This window comes from Ooceraea biroi, chromosome 1 (genome assembly GCF_003672135.1).
Source record: "Ooceraea biroi isolate clonal line C1 chromosome 1, Obir_v5.4, whole genome shotgun sequence".
Classification (NCBI taxonomy): domain Eukaryota; kingdom Metazoa; phylum Arthropoda; class Insecta; order Hymenoptera; family Formicidae; genus Ooceraea; species Ooceraea biroi.
Window position 1 is genome coordinate 627454 of NC_039506.1, and position 19137 is coordinate 646590.

The following is a 19137-nucleotide window of genomic DNA, read 5'->3' on the forward strand; positions in this document are numbered from 1 at the left end:
TACCAAAATCGCATCAATCGTCGCGATCTCGCATCCGGGCGAGATCGAGGATCCAAGTGATATCTCAAAGGAGGCAAACGCGGTCGCTGATGCAGACTTTACACATTACACTCACATCTCCCGATATGATCGGGCATGCGGTCGGGATCGTCGGGATACTCATAGAACAAAGAAGGAGCGGGGAGGAGGAGGCCGACAAGCCGAGGACGTGATCGGCGCGACATCTTAAGCGCCTTGTAAATAAACATTCTATCGTCGCGCGGCGTCCGCTGCGTAATTCGGTTCGGTACTGATTCGCCGAGGGATCACTCGGCGAACGAAGACCTTGTTACCCTCCAGGATATCGAGGAGCGGACAGATATCGATACATCGTGAGAGAGGATAAGATTTCGATCTGTTTCCTCAAATGAAATGAGAAGATCGTGGTATTCCAGGAGAGTACGCGCGACAAAGTCGATTTCGCGTACGGATGATCTGATCTCTATCCGTTCGCGAGGTCACGAGGAGCTCCCGGAAGAGCGGTCCGGATTACAGAGCGGACGCTGCCGTGTCGGGCAACATGTACATGAAGCCCCACGAACACACATTATTTTTTATACATTTTAACGCTCTATGTCTTAACCACGCATCTTTTTGTACTTGTATAAAGGCTTTTTGTAGAAAAAAGAATAAAAAAACGTCGCCACCGTTGAAAAAACCCTGCTTCTTTCTCTTCATTCTCCCGAACGCGGAACGTTCTCTCGCTTCCGGCGAGAACACCGTACTCTTCCTTATCTAATCTCTTAATTTCACTTTCCCCCCATCACAGTCGCCGGCGATAATCATCATCATCAGAATTCCGTCACATTCCCCCTCTGTACCCTCCGTAATCGATGCCGTACGACCGCCACCGAGGACTTGGTCTTCTCCAGGTCGGCCAGCACGCAGGTTTTTCTTTCGGGTCGCCATCTTCTCTAAAGACATCCGATCTTTTCTCTTTTTCTACGTCGACATTTCGAGAGATCGGCGCCTTTCTCTCCTTTCACTCGCAAACCATTGAGCCAACGGGATCGCGTTGTCTTCACCGGAGGAGGAAAGGCCGAACTTCCTCACCTGGACATGACATAAAACTCTTCGCGAGCACGCAGAGAAGCGCTCACTCGCAAAAGGGCATCGCGTCGCGTTGAGGGGGAGGAGGAACACGAGGACGACGGAGAGACCTGACCATCGGTCAAGATTCGAAAGCAAAGGCTCGGCATCGCGATTGCGCCGAGGTGAGCGGTACATCCTCGGATTAATTGGGCGAAGGATATCCGGGAGAATCGTGGGATCCCGCGTTTTTTTCTCTGCCACACTTTCGAGACGCGGCTTCCTATGGTACCGCAGTCACGACCACGAGGAGCCCGCGCTCCTTTCCCGTTCGAGTTTGCGAGCACTTGAGATTAGCATCGGAGCGCTCCGAGTTTCTTGATTGCGGCGTGATGATGTAAGTCGCGCGAGTGCACTGACTTATCTTGATTCGCACTTCTCCGAGGATTTCGCTCCGAAGAACACAATGCGTCTGAGAAGAAGCCAGAGGCTTCTTGGTGCACTCTTTGTTATCCATGTTTTTGTATACTTCGAAGTATGATCATGACGTTCGATTTAATTTTCAATTTAATGTGACAGAATTAAATTGACATCGTAGAGTAATTTTCCTCTTATACAAATGTAGTTTAGTTGCACCCCGTTACATCATTATAAGTGGAACGAGCAGTTGAGGAAATAGCTTGACCTGTGTCTTTATCAGACCAGCTATTATTAGGTCTATTATCTCATTGAGAGAAGGTCGTTTTTACAGTTATTGTTATCTGGAAGATATCTAATTAACACGTTACGCAGGTAGAACTATACGTTTATGACGATATTTATCAGCAACGTTTCTTTACAACGTGCTATAACTCGCACGTTTACGACAACGGCTCGAGTCGTACGCAATAATTATCTAGATTTGTAAACTCCGCATGAAACGAATGCAGTAATTGTAAGTGCGAAGGCACGACGAAACATGTTTTACATGTTGCAAGTGTATAATCATGCGTGAGCGATTATCCCGTTTAGGAATGAAAGAAATATTTAATAGGAGAGTCTGGTAAAATACCGCGCAAACTGCAAGTAATTAAAGCGCGATGGAATTCAGAGCTAATCGGAGTGCGATTAGCCGTAAATGAAGTCATTATACAAATCTTGATGTCTGAGATTCAACTGCATTCGCGCGAATTGCATCAAAGATGGACGCATAATTACGCAGGCAGCAGCCGATTGCGAGATAAAAATAAATAACAAAAAATATCGGTATTTACTGTTATCATACCACAAGGCAAATTATTAAAAATAATGTTTTAATAAAAAATTGAAAATTACATATGTTATTTCTTTAATATCTTCGGAATCAAGCAGTTTAAAAGAGGAAACATAATAATCTTATATACAACATTTTCTAGCAATAAGTTGTGATTATTAAATGCAGATGGATGTAGATATTTCATAATATGATTACTTGTGAATAAAACTGACAGCTCAGAACTGAAATTCTATCGTCATTTCTATCGTTAACTGAGTTCTTGCGAGCTAAATTACTTTCTCCTTTGCGAATTGAGTATTTAATTTACCAATGATTCATGATATCTGTCTGCTAGATAGGTTTCTTCGGATTCCTGGTGCACACATTAGAGATACCGAGGTGACGTTTATGCGTGCAAGAAAAAACTTCTTCATAAATACAGGTATACGTTAAGTGCGTAATAGGAAAATGTCGAACCACGTTTAAACCGTTGCTATGAGCTTGAAATAGTTAGGTAAGAGGATATGCGTCAATATCAAAACGAATGTCAGTAATATTAAAGAGATTTGAACGGATCTATGAGTCAGTGTATGAGGAATTGAATCCCAACTCTTCTATCAGATCGCAAACTACAATGTACAAATTAAGTCTCTGTAACATGATTGCCATCGAATGATCTGCTTCGCAAGTTGCTATCTTGCACATTGATTGACGTAACGTGCCGTTTCCGCGTCATGAGCATCTTCAAAGCTAATAAAAAAGAGACTGACAAAAGACAAAGCGAGATTAGAAGCGACAAAGAGCAAAGAGAGTGAACACTTTGTTAAAATGAGAAATGTATTTGAAATCATTTTTTTTAGTATTAGCAGAAACTTGCATTCTATCGAGTTGTAAGGAACTGATTTTAGCAAAATTTAAATTTCTCATAATTTAACAATATTTATAAACACGCTGAAACACATTGAAAATGGAAAAGTTCAAGCAACAAGCCGACATTTTAACATATAAGCGATAGTAAGTATTGCTTGATTTATGGAACTAAGCAAAATCAAGATATGCATAGAGCGATTAGAAGGTGCGAGAAGCTGTGTTAAATTTGAGAAGAAAATTTCTATGACTGTCAGAGGCAAGGACACGTGACTATAACGTGAAGAAGCGTCGTACACACGTAGTTGGCGCGCACTTTCATGATCTTGCCTGGCAAAGCGACGCTGATGACTCCACATTACAAAGTGCCTATTAAAAATGATTCCGTGGGAGACGGAGGAAAAGCGTGGTATCAGCCAACTATTTGTCTCGAAGGAGACTTACGTATGTACCTGCGACGTCCATCAGGGAAAGTGCCGCACGTCAGGGGGTATGGTGAGATCGTACCAGAAGGGAGATGGAGAGGCGCATGTATGTACAGTGTGTGAGACTCTCCGGAATTTTGCAAGAGATGTGCCGCAAATTCGTCTGTCGGCGTGCGAAACACGAGAAAATACGCACCTAACGAAGTAGTACGATGCTTTAGCTCGGAAATGTCATAAATCCCAGGCTACTAACGCATTATTTTCTGCAGTGGATTATGTATCCTTTGTTAACAAAGATATTCCTTTCTGTGAATTTTGTATCATTTGTATCATGGCTATCTCAAGAAGAATTTCTGTATTATTCTTGTATCATTTCTGTATCGTTTGGTATCATTACTAATCACAAATCTATTAAAATGGAATATTGATTAACTTAACATAAATTACAACAAATTTTATTACGAATTAATACACACGCTTAGCAATAAATTTAAATTAGTGGTATGACACTATTAAAATCAAATAAAAGGATATTTTTTTTCAAAGAAAAGAACTCAGTGTAGTCGAAATTGGTCTCGAAAGAACTAAAGATTTTAGTCGCTCTCTTATTAGCATCCGAGAAGAAAAGACAACTCGGAAACTCCAAATAACTTTGAATAGACCCTTTACCACCACAGTACCCGCTTAATCAGCGGACCTGATCTACGCCGCGTAGAAAAATTCAGCGTGCGAAGAGAAAAGTGTGAGAGAGGAAGCGCACGCTTTACACAATGCCACGCGTTACAAATTATGAGAAGCAGATTTGTGGGGACGCGTAAAATATCCGGTTCCACAATAGCTGTCGGTCTCCCGGTATATCTACTTCGCTAGTCCCATTTCTGACCCGACTTTTGACACAGGATTAAGTCGAAATACATACGCATTGCTGAACGACGTTGCTTCAACGCTGCGTCCAGACAAGATCCTAAAGCGACAGCCTCGACGAACTGCTCCACTTAGACAAGCCGTTCCCTCATCCTATTTCTCTTTTTTCGTAACTGCGAGACTAACACAGTCTCTCATATGCTGTCAGACCACGTATCGTTGCACGAGTTTTAATTAGATACCACATTAAATGCGCGAGGTAAATCGATTTGTGCTACGGGTCGTGATCTTGGCGTATCGCAATTTCTTTTGCATCAAAATAGCGATGTGAAAGATATATATGTATTACATGTATTAAGATATAGGAAATTCTTTCATTACATGTATTTAAGATATAGGAAATCTTCTGCATATTTTAATAACAATTTCAATAACGCTCTAATCAATTCTAATTTATAAATCCAAATTATATAATATTTGTAATTAAAGAGCTAATTAAACCTTTCATTGTTCTGAAGGAGCTTCTTAATATTAAATAAAAGTTTTTCTTGGATGATTAGTCTCAACACTTGACTTGGCAAGAGAAAGCCACCGCCTTTATTCACCTCTGAAACTATGTTAATTAATCTATATTGTTACTGGATCTCATAACACACACAGACTTGTCTTCGTGTTTCTTTTGTTTGGTGAGGGAATTTCTAAGAGAATTTCGTAAGAGTATTACTCGTAGACTCGCATCGCGCATATAATGGAACTTAATTCACCAAAATGGGAATGGCGAACTGGCACGCGCGGATTCCGTCGATTCTATCGGCAACCGGCGATGTATGGTAAATCGGGCAAGATCCTTGCACAACCGCGATCGATGTTGCATCCTCGTTGTAAGTTGCAGCGTTGCACATCGCGAATGAGACCGTAATTCACGGCAGAAATGACCGCGCCGTTATAACGTTACCTCATGCTGGCACTCCTTTCTTCCATAAATTCTTTCACCAATCTGCCTTGCGGGAATCAATCTTGTCTTAACAGCTTGACAGATATCGAGGTCGACTTTGCAAAAATCCCTCTGAATTATATAAGTACATATTTATACTATTTTAATAAATAATATTTTAATAAATAAATAAGTGCAATCCGTAAAAAATATATTGATTGTAATTTATTTAACTTTTTATTAGCGCGATGCATGTAACTTTTCCAAATAAGAACAAGCAACACTTATTTTAATGACAATAAAGCACATTACATAATGCTTAAACACGAAAAATAGAAAAATCGTGATTTTTGCATCGATATGTACGGTTTGTAATAATTCACACATTGTAAAGTGATGATTTCACATTATTAGAGAAAAAGTTTCGAGTAATTAAATAAAAATTTATATTCATGATTTTTCTTTATAAGAGTTGTGAGAAATCTTAACAGACTGTAACGCTTTCTGCAATAGAAAAAACGAGTAACATGTGTCGTAAAGGAAATGGAACTACGCAACGCATCAAGCACGTATGTACGAACAACGTCACGTGCAAGTCACGGTTAATAATGTTAACAAGTCTTTACATGGCGCATGCACGCACGCACATAGCGGAGTGCGAATCCGGTGTGATAGTCATTGATTATCCGTAAGCCGCATATTTCTTTCATCCTGAGAAAGCGAGGAAGGGGAGAAAGTTACGGGAAAATCATCGGGTCTCCCGCGAGCGTCCTGTTACTTTGTTCGTGAATGCATGTGGAGGAGGAAGACGCTGAAGGCATCTTGTCCGGCTGGTTGCATCTTCCGCGAACGCCGGTGATTATTTACGAGCCGGCCGTTCACCGGGCGATTTACGATTCAAATGATCCGGGAAGAAATAATTGAAATGGAAATGAGCGGAAGCACGACTTGGGCTACCGTTTGCTCCAGCCGCGGGCATATTAGCATTGCGCGTATGGCGCTAACTCATGCGCGAAAAGACTTATGCAAGACGTAGGTCGCTGGTTGCTCGAACCCCTCACGACCTTAATCAGGAGGGATAAAATTTATTTCACGTCGGATATATCATTCGTGTAAAGATTAATGAAACGAATAAAATTAACTTGATTGAAACGAAGTTTGCTATTACACATTGGAAAAATTACGTGAAATTGAATGATAAACCCATTTCGTGAGTTTTGCAACCTGTAATGTTGAAAGAGAATGTGTGACAAAAATTATAGTTGATAAAAAGTAAGATTTTTACAAGATGCGTTGTTTCAAGAAGACGTTTATACATTATAGTACAAAATAGACGGTTTGCACGTGATAGTGCAAGATAATGCTTTCTTTGAAAGGTAAAAATAATATAATTTAATACAAGTTTCCCATATACATCATTCAACAGTTTCGCTTACACGCAACATTGCATTTGTACACTTACACTGTTGTATCCCGTATCACCCTAGCACCAGTTTCACGATCAACGTCAAGATGTTGAAGAATATCAGCGGAACTGGAAATTAACATTGCATGTATATTATACAATATTGAACCAGAAGAATTGTGAAAGTAATTAAAATTTAAAATGACGGTTTACATACCCCTCATCACAGTTCTTATAGATTTGATGAGATTCAGTATCTGTGATTTAGCTGTCGGAGGTTCTCCGAATCCTTGTATATTTTGCCATGACGCCCAGCCAACTGAAATAAAAATGTTCTACATGACTTGCACTGTGGTAATTAAGAACGTAACGTATTTTCACGGATATGCATGACATTCAGACTTTGACAATCAGAATCATAACCTGTAACACCGGTCACACACGAAATATTCATAATTAATTTTAAAGTGATTACGATACTTAAGGATGTCAGATAAATGTTTTATTGTCACCTTTGGCAAGAAACCTCTCTTCGTTCAGGACACAAACTGCGTTCAAACATAACAGAGTTGCTTCGAAAAGTGTCCACAACGTAAACGCCATGTTGGACTCAGTCTTGGTAAAATTACCGACCGGGCCGATGAATAAATGCACACGAATAATATTACAACGGTAAACGGTATGACGTACAATAATCTCTTAAATAAAATGCGCGAAATAAAAAGCGAAATAAAATACTATGAATTCTTCTCACAGTTTTCTTTCTCTCTTTATTTTCTATCTCAACATTGCCTAAAATTCTTCATTGAACAGTATACGTATAAACAAAAAATTAATATTTTTAATTTTTATTTTAAAATTAAATCAGACTACTTGAAAATAACAGTTTCTCCTCACCCGTTGTTGAATTATATCACTCAAACTTTGTCCAAACTATTATTGAATTTACTACGACTAGAAAATAAAATTAAGTCCAATTTGTTGTTGAGTTATACTACTACCTCACTTTCGAGTGAAGATAGTGGAGGCTCGTAGTGAAAATTTCGAGAACTAAAAATAGACTCGTAAGCTAGGATGCGGAAACGAGCGTTGCGGAATAACCTCTTCACCAAATCAGCATTTAGTCATTTACAGCAGGACAATCGATTGATCTTTCACATAATTTTCATATAGTGGGTTACTATATTTTAGATTTTCGATTAGCGCAACAGTCTCAAACTGATAAATAAATCAAGTAATGAAAAGTGAAATAAAAAGCAATACAAGCAAATATAAATACTCATTCAAGAGGTTTTATTTTATTCATGTTCATCATACATAAGACTCGGGAAATTCAAACGTGACATCCCGTCCAGTCAACTGCTTGTATACTGAAGCGAACGTATCGACCTATCAAAAGATAAATTCAAATATAATTTCATGTAAAGTCCAACATAAAAAGCAACATTTTATGTGAAAAACGATTAATAAACATACCTTATGTTCGATGTTGGTCTGTTCATTTTTATCGAGATGCACTTTAATAAGTTGCGACCCATCGAGCTTAACTCGGATACGTTTGCCGACGATTTCAACGGGATATACTAAATCTTCCAGTATCGCATCATAGACGGAAGTCAACGTGCGGCTAAACAGAAATACGTAAAATTAGGTAAAATATGAAAATTATTACATATAATATACAACTATTGGTTGCATGTATATGCGATATAAACTTTGATTGGTAACTATACTGACAATCTATTAACGTAACTATATATTAAATTACTTATTAAAACAATAAATCATACGCGATATTAATACAATTGCACATTCCTACCTCCTAGGACGCTTCTGCTTGTTCTTCGTTCGTGTCTTCCTCGTCGGCTTGGGCAAGATTTTACGCTCACCAATGAACATCACATGCTTTCCAGAGAACTTCTTTTCTAATTCGCGCACTAATCTCGTCTGTATCTTCTGGAATGCTTTCAGCCTTGGCATGGGCACATATATGATGATCGACTAAAAAAACAAACAATTTTCTTATAAGTTTTTCTCAAAACATATAAAGTAATAAGGCAGAACGAAAATTTTTAAAGAAAAATTCTTCCACAAAAATTTGCACTTATATAAATTTTTTTAATAAAGTGAAACTTCAAGTAACATGATCGCACAAAATATAACTTTACCTTCTTGTTGTTGGTCTCGATTTCTTTTGCTTTAGTAATGTAGAGTTCCCTCAATTGCGATTTCAAGTCGCTGTTCATCTCCAATTCGAGAAGAGACTGGGAAACGCTAATCTCGAACGGGTCGGGCTCGGCCCCACCGCTTTTAATGATCTTCGCATTCGTCGTCAACATCTGAAAAGAAATTTGGAGGTTAGAATTTTGTCTCGTGCGAGGATACGCACGCGACTCCGTCGAGACGTCTTGTATAACGTTTATTCAAAATTAAAGTTTTTAGAAATGTTGGGAACAATTTTGTAACAAGGAATATTAATAGTAACAATAATCAATAAAATATTAACAATAATACTGCAAATCAGAATCCCGAAGCCTAAGAGAATCTGTTCATATTTTGCTGCAAGCATGCAATCGAATGAAATTTTCATGCGTTTTACGTATTACAATGCTTGAAATATCATACGATTAAAATATTTTTCCAATTTTCTCAATTTAAATGCTGTATTGGTTCACTAAAGTAAAATTCCCAATAAGACATACCTCGCCGACCGGGTGTTCCTTTTCAAGAGAGAAACCTTTTCCTTTCTAGGCCACGAAAGAAAGAAACTTGAGAGCAGCCATGTCTGCGTATCCAGCGACCCGCTTCTACGGATATGTATGGGACTAAGTAGTCTTTTCTTGGTTGGTAACCAAGAAAGGATATTTCGCGTTGTTATATGTCGGTAACATGTGTAATTTACTAATTTCTACGCAAAGCGCCATCATTTAGATGGAACTAAAAAGGCGAGTAACAACATTATCGACAACATTGCAGTTATATGCACGTCTGAGGGTACAGTCCAAGTCACGCTTCGAAGCGCTTCTAGACACTTTCCATCCTTTTCCTTCTGTCAAATGAGAAGAAGATAGAAAGTGTCTAGAAGCGCTTCGAAGCGTGACTTGGACCGTACCCTGAATTATATACTCTCATTGTCAGTAGGTCTGTTCTTTTCAGCTGCACTGCTGAACTGGTGCAATAAGTTAGAGTGAGAAAAAATATACTTGTCTCACTTTAAAGTATTGCACTAGTTCAGCAGTGCAGCTGAAAAGAACAGACCTAGTATTATGTATTTCGATAGTGCGCGATGACATGTGCGATGCCATTTGTTTTTCCACTTGCAACGGAAAATAAAGAATAACATACAAGATACAAGTACGTAAAATAAATATTCTATTCTATATGTATATATTGCTTATATATTTCAGGAATGATATGTATCTGTACCGAGAAAATGTGTTTTATTTTTGAAGTACTGAATTATTAAATCAGTACTTGTGGCAAAAAGTACTTTTTTACTTTTTAAAAGAATGTGACATAACATGATAATATGTAAAGTTATATAAGTGTAATTTTTCATAATGATAAAAATATAATTGATAAATATTATAAATTATAAACGTGGAATGCAGACTAAAGGTACAAAATGCATATCAGCAACTGTGTAAAAATATAAAAATACATTGCTTCAAAATAGTAGAAATGCATACATGTTTTTCATAGCATGCATGATGCGATATATATATGTTCATATAGGAAATATATAGGAAATAATAATTGTTTTCTTTGAAGACATTACATGTATTCATTATATACATTCAATGCTATTATATATTTATTATTCTTGCACACTTTCTTCGCACAGTGGAATTTTACAGAATCCACATAAAACTGTGATATCTTTCTCTTTTCCAGAAAACAATCAATAGTATATTTTCTATTACATATTATCATTTTATAATGGACTAAGTAATAATTTAGCACCTCTTCAATTCATACAATTCATTATTTATACTTTGGAATATGGTTTTACTTTCATCTAGAAAAGTTTTAGATTTTATTATATCTTTCGACTTTGAATACAGCATGACTTTATCGTATAAGTTTTCACATTTTTGCATAATTAAAGTCCATCGATTAAATTGTGTTTACGTCGCTATTTCCTACCTTGAATCAGTCGTAAATTGCAGTTACAAATGACACGATCGCTAATACATTATAAATTCGTCTTAAATTGCACGGAGCGCTATATAGTAATCTATTTACATTATAATGAATAGTACAGTTACTCATGAGAAAATTCACCATTTGTAGAATATATGAAAGACATGAAATGCACTTCTATAAAATTTGACCTATACCAACTTCATTGCATAATCGACCACGCTAGTAATTAACATTATAATATTGTTACGTTATTAAAAGACATCATCGCGTTCCTTTTGAGAACACAGCGATCATGAATACGTACACGTACACATCTAGACACGTCGACATCCATAAAAGACATCCATACACTAAATCAAACATGAACGATTCGACACAATAAAATTGAAAGCGGTAGTAAAAAGTAAGAGAAATTAGAAACTGAGTAAAATAAAAATTAATTGCCGATAGACAAAGGAGTAAATTTCGTTAAATCATCAATTTGTTGCTTAAAACCTTATTTGCATGTACGAGAACAAAATCGATTCCGTCACGTTTCGTTTTAATTGTTATTTAATTATTAGGGGTCGTGATTAAAACAGAATTTTCTTAAGAGTAATTAATATAATTATATATTAATATAATTATAATATACTAACTCTTAAATACACTTGGTACATATTGCATTTGGGCGGACATTTACTTTCAGTCCGTATAATTAGGCTCGCTAAATGAGACACTGGTACTTCTCGGCCTACGAATCAATGATTAGTCTGTAGTTCTGTAGACATAAATAAAATCTCTCAAGTAATTCAATAAAATCAACGCAACTATCGGAATGGTCAATAGCACTCTGCATATTTACAATTATAGAGAGCGACATGCCGAGGATTGGGATATACTTTGTACAACGATAACAGCAACAAAACAATAACAACGATAATCATATCTACTGGTTGGAAAAAGTCAGGAGTGTGCGCTCACGCTCGTCCAATTTGGACACTGTTAAAAGAAACGATCGTTGTGTGTTATCGCGTGAAAGAAAAAAAAGATGATCACTAAGCGATCATGCATTTCGTAGAGACAACGTCTTTGTCTTTGTTTGGAATGTTATTCCAAAATATACCCAAATTTCATCACGACGTTTGGCCATATTTTACATCTCTATATTACGTAAAATTACGAACAAAAATTGGAGAATTTAATATAATCTCAATTCTCAAGTTCCAACCGAACTTATTCTTCTCCTAGGTTTGGTTCTTCAATAGTTCACAAGCATTGCAACTTATCAAGTATATAATATCAATGTAACATCTATGATAAAAATCATACAATGTATGGTTTTCAGGGATACCCAAAATAGTACCGTTATCCAAAAGATTCAATACTTTTGCTACGTTACATTAACCAGTAAAGAATAATCAACCCAGATTACTCATTTTTGCAATAGAAATTTTAGTAAATAGCATGTCATACAGAAATATCGTAATTAGTTTATTTGTTTACAATGTATTAAATCGGACATAGCTCTGCACTGGTTTCTATTTGAATAACAATAAATATTCTAGCTCCTCTACTAGAAAGATATTTTTTCGGGTGTCCCTAAAATTGGAATCTCGACAAAATCAAATCAACAGTAAAATTGCGCGTTATAACGAACTTATAAGTATTCTAGAGTCCATATATCACAAATTAATTCACGCTACTGCGGTAACGTTTACTTCTCCAGGAATCTTTGCAGGTCTACCGTTACATAACATTCAGCGTTCTAACAAAATACACATCCACCCTGTTTTATTAAATTCGTTATCACTATTTCGCCTTATACAGCTACATAGCCTTTACACAGCGATAATGTCCTCTTTCTTCCACCTTGGGAATCTCTGATATTGAGGATATCAGATATCAAATCGATCGATACACGTATTTGGCATTTTTGGAGTGTCTACTTCCTTCGGGCAGCAGTCGATCGAGACTCGTGCACTTTTCTGTGAGATTGGGGAGCTCTTCTGGATCAAGTCTTTTAATTTTTTGACTCGCACGCGTTAGCCACTGATCGAACACTGTCAACTGTCATCCTACGCAAAGTTTATTCCTGCAGGTGCTTCAAGCGGATGCTTCACGTCGATTCCAGTACGCCGCCGGCGAGTTTCGTCGCGTACAGATTTAGTGCCTTGAAAAAGAAGAAATTTAATTTCAGATCGCCGTTTGATCTTGCGATCTTCACGTTTTAGTTTTCTACAAAGGGTCGAGGGTATGAGCAATCACCTTGTATATGAAAGCATACTGCTCCTTCGTTTGAACTGCGCCGGCACGGTCTCTCCTGATGGTGTAAACGACCCTCGGCACGTCCACGGTCCTCGTAATTTCATATTGTCTAATTCCTAGGTCGAGGGCTATTAGCGTACCGGTACGTCCTGTGCCGGGGCTGCAGTGGACCACGATGGGTCCGGGACCGCCTCGCTGGAGTGCTCTTGCTTCAAGGAGCACTGCTATTAGGCCTGCACCGTCTGATTGGACGCCACTCACCGGCCAGAGATACCAGATGTGGAACACCTCGCGGAACGTATTGTTCTCCAGATTCTGCAAGCGTCGTTTAATTAATTATTTCAGCTCAACGGAGCGACGCTGCTGCTGAATATTATGTCGCTACATTGTTATTTAAATTTTCAATATTAAAGTATGTATTATTATTATAATACGTTTTTTTTACCTTTAGGTGAAGCGTAGAGATGGCATATTTCTCTTTGGTTTCCCGTTTCTTCAGCGTAACTTGGAAGTCGCCGTATAGCCGATGACAGTCAGTCACTTCCGAAGGTGGTATGTACTCTGTGCATTTTTCAACTCCATTCTCGACGAGATCAGTTAGCATGATGATCACCTTGCACTGCTGCTCCCAAATCATTCGCCAAAAGTCGGTTACGGTCGACTCTATTGGCGCTTGGCACGCGATGTAATATTTTGTGGCGTTCTTAGGTCCCTGAAATATCAGAAGATAAATTTTCAACAAGTTGTAGCTTGTAATTTCTGGAATTCTACGCAAGTAGCACATACACAACCATTCACAAAGGTTGTGCATATTCTAACTGTGAAACTTAATTATGCTGCTTGCGTTGCAAAGATCGGAGTAACAAGATTAAACGCAAAAAAAGAATTTTAATTGTTAATTATTAATACTGATGATATCTTGGATAAACCAGTCTGCCAAGTTGCGCGTTTTGCAAATAGTACGTCACACACTGCATCATCAAAACGCTGTGTTCTAGCTAAAGCCGACGGAAATGCGGTAAAACGCAGTCAGAGCATCGACGTATGGCAAAAACTCTGTAAATCTCACGAATCTTTACTATTCCGAAACTCGTTGAGAGAAAAAGTATATTAATTTTCTTGCGACTGTGTAAAATGGAAATCGGCGGTATATCCCTGATATGAGGCAATCCCGAGCGGAACGGATGCTGAGTGCGTTTGTCGATCGATCGATTCGCTCCTGATGGAACTCTCGTTCGTTTCCGTCGAATTCCGCGCGAAAGCGTTTTAAAGCCTGCGGGATAAATGAGTCTACTCGCGTCTTTCAAAGTACCAAACACTGCGGAACCCCATTGTTCCGGAAATCACGAGTTCATATAATTTATCTGAATTTCTGACTCTGTCGCTTAAAAACAGACTTTTGAGCAGAAAAATTCGCTGCTGAAACATTCCTTTGGATTGAATTAAAAGTTGCTTAGTCGCTGCGTTTACGTTGGACAAAACACTGCGTTACGTAAGCCATTACGGCAACCGAGTGCACGTAACGCGTTCGCAATATCTCCTCGCGATTTGTGCAACGGAAGAAATTCCGCAGGAACGTGCGGGTTTCCCGTCAACTATTATAATTAGAGACAGATACATCGTTATCAAAGCACCGGCTCTGCGCTACATGCTGGCGATGCGTTCTGCTGAGGCAATAAACTAGTCAGTCTAGAAGGGGATATAGCGGAATCCAGTACCGGATGCACTCTGCACTGAGCGAAATACGGTCCCGGACAAACGTATTGTCTGACGTAATCTTATGCATGCAGACGATTAGTCTTCGTGCCAGTCTTCTGACCCCGTTTAGCGAAACTGTTGCGATTAAAAGGCAAACTAGTTATTTCACGAAGAACCCACGACGCTTCCGCGTCGGAGTTCCCAGCCCGCGCGAGACAATGCACTCACTTTCCCGGCGACGTGTTACGCAACGGCATTTTCCCACGCAAAAACGCTTTGCTGGGGTCTTTAACGCTTTAGCATTCATCGTGTCATGGTTGGCGTCACCCGCGGTCTCACAAAAATGTTTGCTATTACCCTAGTGACATGTATAATTACCTACACAAAATTCTCCCTCCTGACACGCGTCACTTTTGTTTAGCTTGTATAATTATGGTACATGCATCTACGTCCTAACGGCTCTCAAATTTTCTAACGAGATTTTTCATACGTAAATGAGATTTTGTAGATGAAACCAGCAATGTGTTTGTTCCCGGTGTAATTTACGCACATATTGCAGCTAATAGATCATTTTGGAAAAAATTATAATTAATATATAAGTCGCACGTGGCGCAAGCAGATCATCTCTTTTGGTTTTTGTTTGGCGCATTGCGTACGTGTGCGTTCGAGGATTAATTATTATAGCTTGCGTTACGCAGAGGCATTTCTCGTAAACCCGTAATTTTCGGATGCAGCCGTAAATCACGCTCGGAGTCGAGCGCGCTTATCGGGGTGTCTCGTGTTCCGCGTTGTAAATACTGGGAAATACCGTAAAGCATCTTTAACGGTAGCACCGTTGGTGGTGCCGTTGAGGACGGGAACAAAGTTGCTCGTGGATCACGCTATCGATCGGATCACGTTTCCGTGTTCGATTAGCTCGATCAAGACGTCTTACTTACCCGCACGTAACTTGCGTTGATGTACTCGGTCAAGGCGTCATTGTTCAACCTCTGTAACGGCACCCTCGTCTCCGGAAGCGGTATCACGTTTGCGTACCTATTCTTCAGTTCCGCGCCCGGGGGCAGCTCGTCTATCTTTGCCGAAACCTGGGGTATACCCGAGAACTCCTCGTTGATTACATTAACGTCGTTGCAGAAAGATGAAAGCCCGGCGAAGTTTAGGGGGTGGGAAGGAATGGCGCTCTGAAATATGGATGTATCTTTTATAGAAATATTTCGTTCAAATGAAGAAACGCGATCGAGCACAAGAGGAACTGTTCGATCTCGATCGCGTATCTAGAGTTAATTTAACAAATTTAATGAAATGGCAAGGTATACAGCGTGTACAAATACATGGAAAGTACACGTGGAAAATGCACGTAATTTCGATAAACTTGAAGTATATTATATAGAATCAAGAATATTTATTTAAAAATGTTGATATTCAGGAAACAAATTGGCTTGCAGGATATTTACGAGATACTTTACGGATTATAAAAATTTACATAATAAATAATTAAAAAAAACAGTAATTTCTTTTAAAGCTTTCAATAAATCTCTTACAGAATGAGAATTGGCAAAATTTAACTGCTAATACAATTACAAAGATGAATTCTTTCAAGATAATTATTTGTGCGTTTTCTATTTAAATAACCGAATCTATCAAGAGCGAAGTTTACAAAATATCTGCTACAGATACTGAAGTGATACTGATGCAGCTTTATCATAGTCAATGCTGTTGGCAGAATTATAGCGGAAATCAAACAAGATCTTGATAATAGGGCACTGAGAGGCAGATTAATGGCAGAAAGTCGAGGGAACATGTCAGGCACGTGATTTCCAAATTACAATTTCCAAATTACAATTTCCAAACGTAATTTTAACACTAATCTGTATAATTTATCTACAATTGCTATTAAACTATGATATCATTTTTCAATCTGCATATGAGCAATACTACTGCTTCGGATTTCTTCTTTCTTTTACCTGAACGATTTACCTAGACCTAAACTTTCGTAACACGTAGCAGCTACAAACAAAAGAAAATTATTGCGCTAATGTAATAACATATTCATCTCGCAGAGAGAAATCAATTTTGTGTATTTCTAATCTTATAAAACAACAAAAAGTTCTCCATTCGCGAATAAATGTGAATCAATGTGTTTCAAATAAATCTCAGTATCATTAATTGGACCTCGGGAGACCATCATACGTAACAAGACAAGAAAAGTTCAGGCAGCCCAACGGATTTTCGATGTACCTTTCCGAGAACTTACCGAATCTTCGAAAGTTGGGTTGCCGTAACTTCTCTTGGAGGCTCTCGCTGCACCCTTGCGCCTGACACTGTTGTACGCTGAAACGCTGTCGAGGCTGTAAGCGTCCAAGGACACTGGCCGGCACCGTTCTCCGTAGTTGAACCTCGTTTGCCTCTTTCTCATTATAAACTGCAAGCAATTAAAGCTGAGATTAGCGATCGTGGCATCGTCGGTCTCATTCGCGACGAAACACGCAGAAGCTCGTCTAGCGGTCCTACACTACGCAAGTAGTTTGCGACTTCGCTCTTGAAGCTCGGATAGACCCCGTCTATGACTGAGTACTCACAATATCCCGAAATGCGGTGGCAGTTAATTTAGTGGCCATGCATTGAATCGATAGCTGCTGATCGCCCCAGCGTGCAAAGACACACAAATTTGCAAATGATAAAGAAACGTCGTGGAACTTGACCCTCCATTTTAGGGTGTAGGTGTGCTTAAGAATTATAGATACTCATTATCGTGTATATTAACGGGCGCGTATTTCGACAATTGTTTTCTCTCCTGCAATTGAGCAAGTGCAGTATGGTTTGCCAATTGCGGGCCGTGTGACCGCAGTCGACGTATCCGAAAAGAGAATCCGAGGGAATCGCCGCGCGGTTTTGCGAAATGGGATAACGCCTTCGAAACACGTAGCAGGCGGGCTCCGTTTCGACATTCCGTCATTCGCATGCACAACAAAGGCCGCAAGAAATAGCGGTGCACCGCTGATGGAGCGTGGCGCGCCGATTGTTCGAATGTCGATTTAATCGGGCATTCAAAGCTGGAGGACGCGAGTATTCTGCGAGTGATGTTTCATTTCTTCGAAAGAAGACACGCGGCGCCAATAACGGTCTCTTTGCTGTTAATTATGCGCTATCCCGACATCGCGGATGTGCATTCGACGTTTCGCGAAATTCTCTCCGTGATTGCGCATCCGATGAAGTGTTCGATGTCGCGATTGTTGCCGTCATTGTTCGCGGACAGTATTGGCATCAACTTTACTGTACGACATTGTTGATTTTATTGTCACGTCCAGAAAAGATGAGATCCGTTAAAAATATACGCTTGGTTCCACGTTCTTCCGCGATAGAGCACGTTCTTCACGCTAAACTTGCGCGTTTAATGGAGCCATCCGGCCGATTCATTACGGAAGGATGAGTTCTCTAACGACGAGAGTGATGTTTCGGAAACCGATGGGATAACACGGTCGGATTTCCCGGGCTGCCGCGTAGTGTATAATTTTCTTTCTCTTCCGTATTAATTGATTCGTTAAGTCTTCTCGGTTCAGATTCCGCTTTACGACTGTGTTACGCGTTCGTTAAAATTAATCATCGCATGCTCTGTAAGCACGGTATTAATGTTGGTTATTGGCCGCGGAAAATGACCGGAGTCACCATTATTTTTCACAATTAATTAACGTTGTGTTGCTAGTTTTCAGAGATCCGCAAAGTTTCCGGTGCATTACCGTACGTAAAAAGCAAATCTCGCAGTTATAGATCTTTTAATATGATATGGCAACATAAAAATAAATAAAAATGTGCATAAGATATATTTATTATGCATATATTCTATATGCAGGGCTCTTGATTTTTCATAAAATCATTAACTTGCATTTACCGCAGTGTGAACGCATACACGCGCGCGCACGCACACACACACACACACACACACACACACACACACACACACACACACATACACACATTGATGAAGTTCCAAGTAAGTGCGACTGAAACAATAGATTCTGTCTGAACAATTAAATTATATGATAATCGCATTACTACAAAGAAAGCAGAAAGAATCTACCCTATCGTGAAATGTTATGCATGCATCGTGTATTATCGCGTCATCGCCCTGCGACGAAGAAGACACCATCGTATCTTTCGCCTCCCAGGTAAAGACATACACACATATGTACATGTTATCATGAACTATTACGTACACTGTGGAAGAGAATTATGAGTGTGGACAGATGGA

The 19137-nt window shown here is 39.1% G+C and overlaps 3 protein-coding genes across 3 annotated transcripts in view; all 3 read right to left on the reverse strand.

The window, feature by feature from the left end:
- Positions 1 to 6665: 6665 nt before the first annotated feature.
- LOC113561806 (immediate early response 3-interacting protein 1-like) lies at positions 6666 to 7691 on the reverse strand. The gene is made up of 3 exons (XM_026969055.1): positions 7310 to 7691; positions 7015 to 7116; positions 6666 to 6926 (listed from the first exon to the last, which is right to left on the reverse strand). Exons 1-3 carry the CDS (start codon positions 7398 to 7400, stop codon positions 6871 to 6873), a joined length of 249 nt encoding a protein of 82 aa, XP_026824856.1. The 5' UTR covers positions 7401 to 7691; the 3' UTR covers positions 6666 to 6870.
- A 376-nt stretch (positions 7692 to 8067) lies between these two features.
- Positions 8068 to 9623, reverse strand: LOC105285454 (40S ribosomal protein S7). The gene is made up of 5 exons (XM_011349667.3): positions 9500 to 9623; positions 8966 to 9136; positions 8617 to 8798; positions 8274 to 8424; positions 8068 to 8186 (listed from the first exon to the last, which is right to left on the reverse strand). Exons 2-5 carry the CDS (start codon positions 9134 to 9136, stop codon positions 8109 to 8111), a joined length of 582 nt encoding a protein of 193 aa, XP_011347969.1. The 5' UTR covers positions 9500 to 9623; the 3' UTR covers positions 8068 to 8108.
- A 937-nt stretch (positions 9624 to 10560) lies between these two features.
- LOC105285455 overlaps positions 10561 to 19137 on the reverse strand; it is a 43479-nt gene continuing 34902 nt past the window's right edge. The window contains exons 6-10 of the mRNA XM_011349668.3: positions 17143 to 17310; positions 15827 to 16069; positions 13636 to 13902; positions 13191 to 13505; positions 10561 to 13095 (exon numbers count right to left, since the gene is read on the reverse strand). Of these exons, the coding sequence (XP_011347970.1) occupies positions 13042 to 13095; positions 13191 to 13505; positions 13636 to 13902; positions 15827 to 16069; positions 17143 to 17310 (1047 nt within the window). The 3' untranslated portion in view covers positions 10561 to 13041. The remainder of the gene's footprint in view (positions 13096 to 13190; positions 13506 to 13635; positions 13903 to 15826; positions 16070 to 17142; positions 17311 to 19137) is intronic.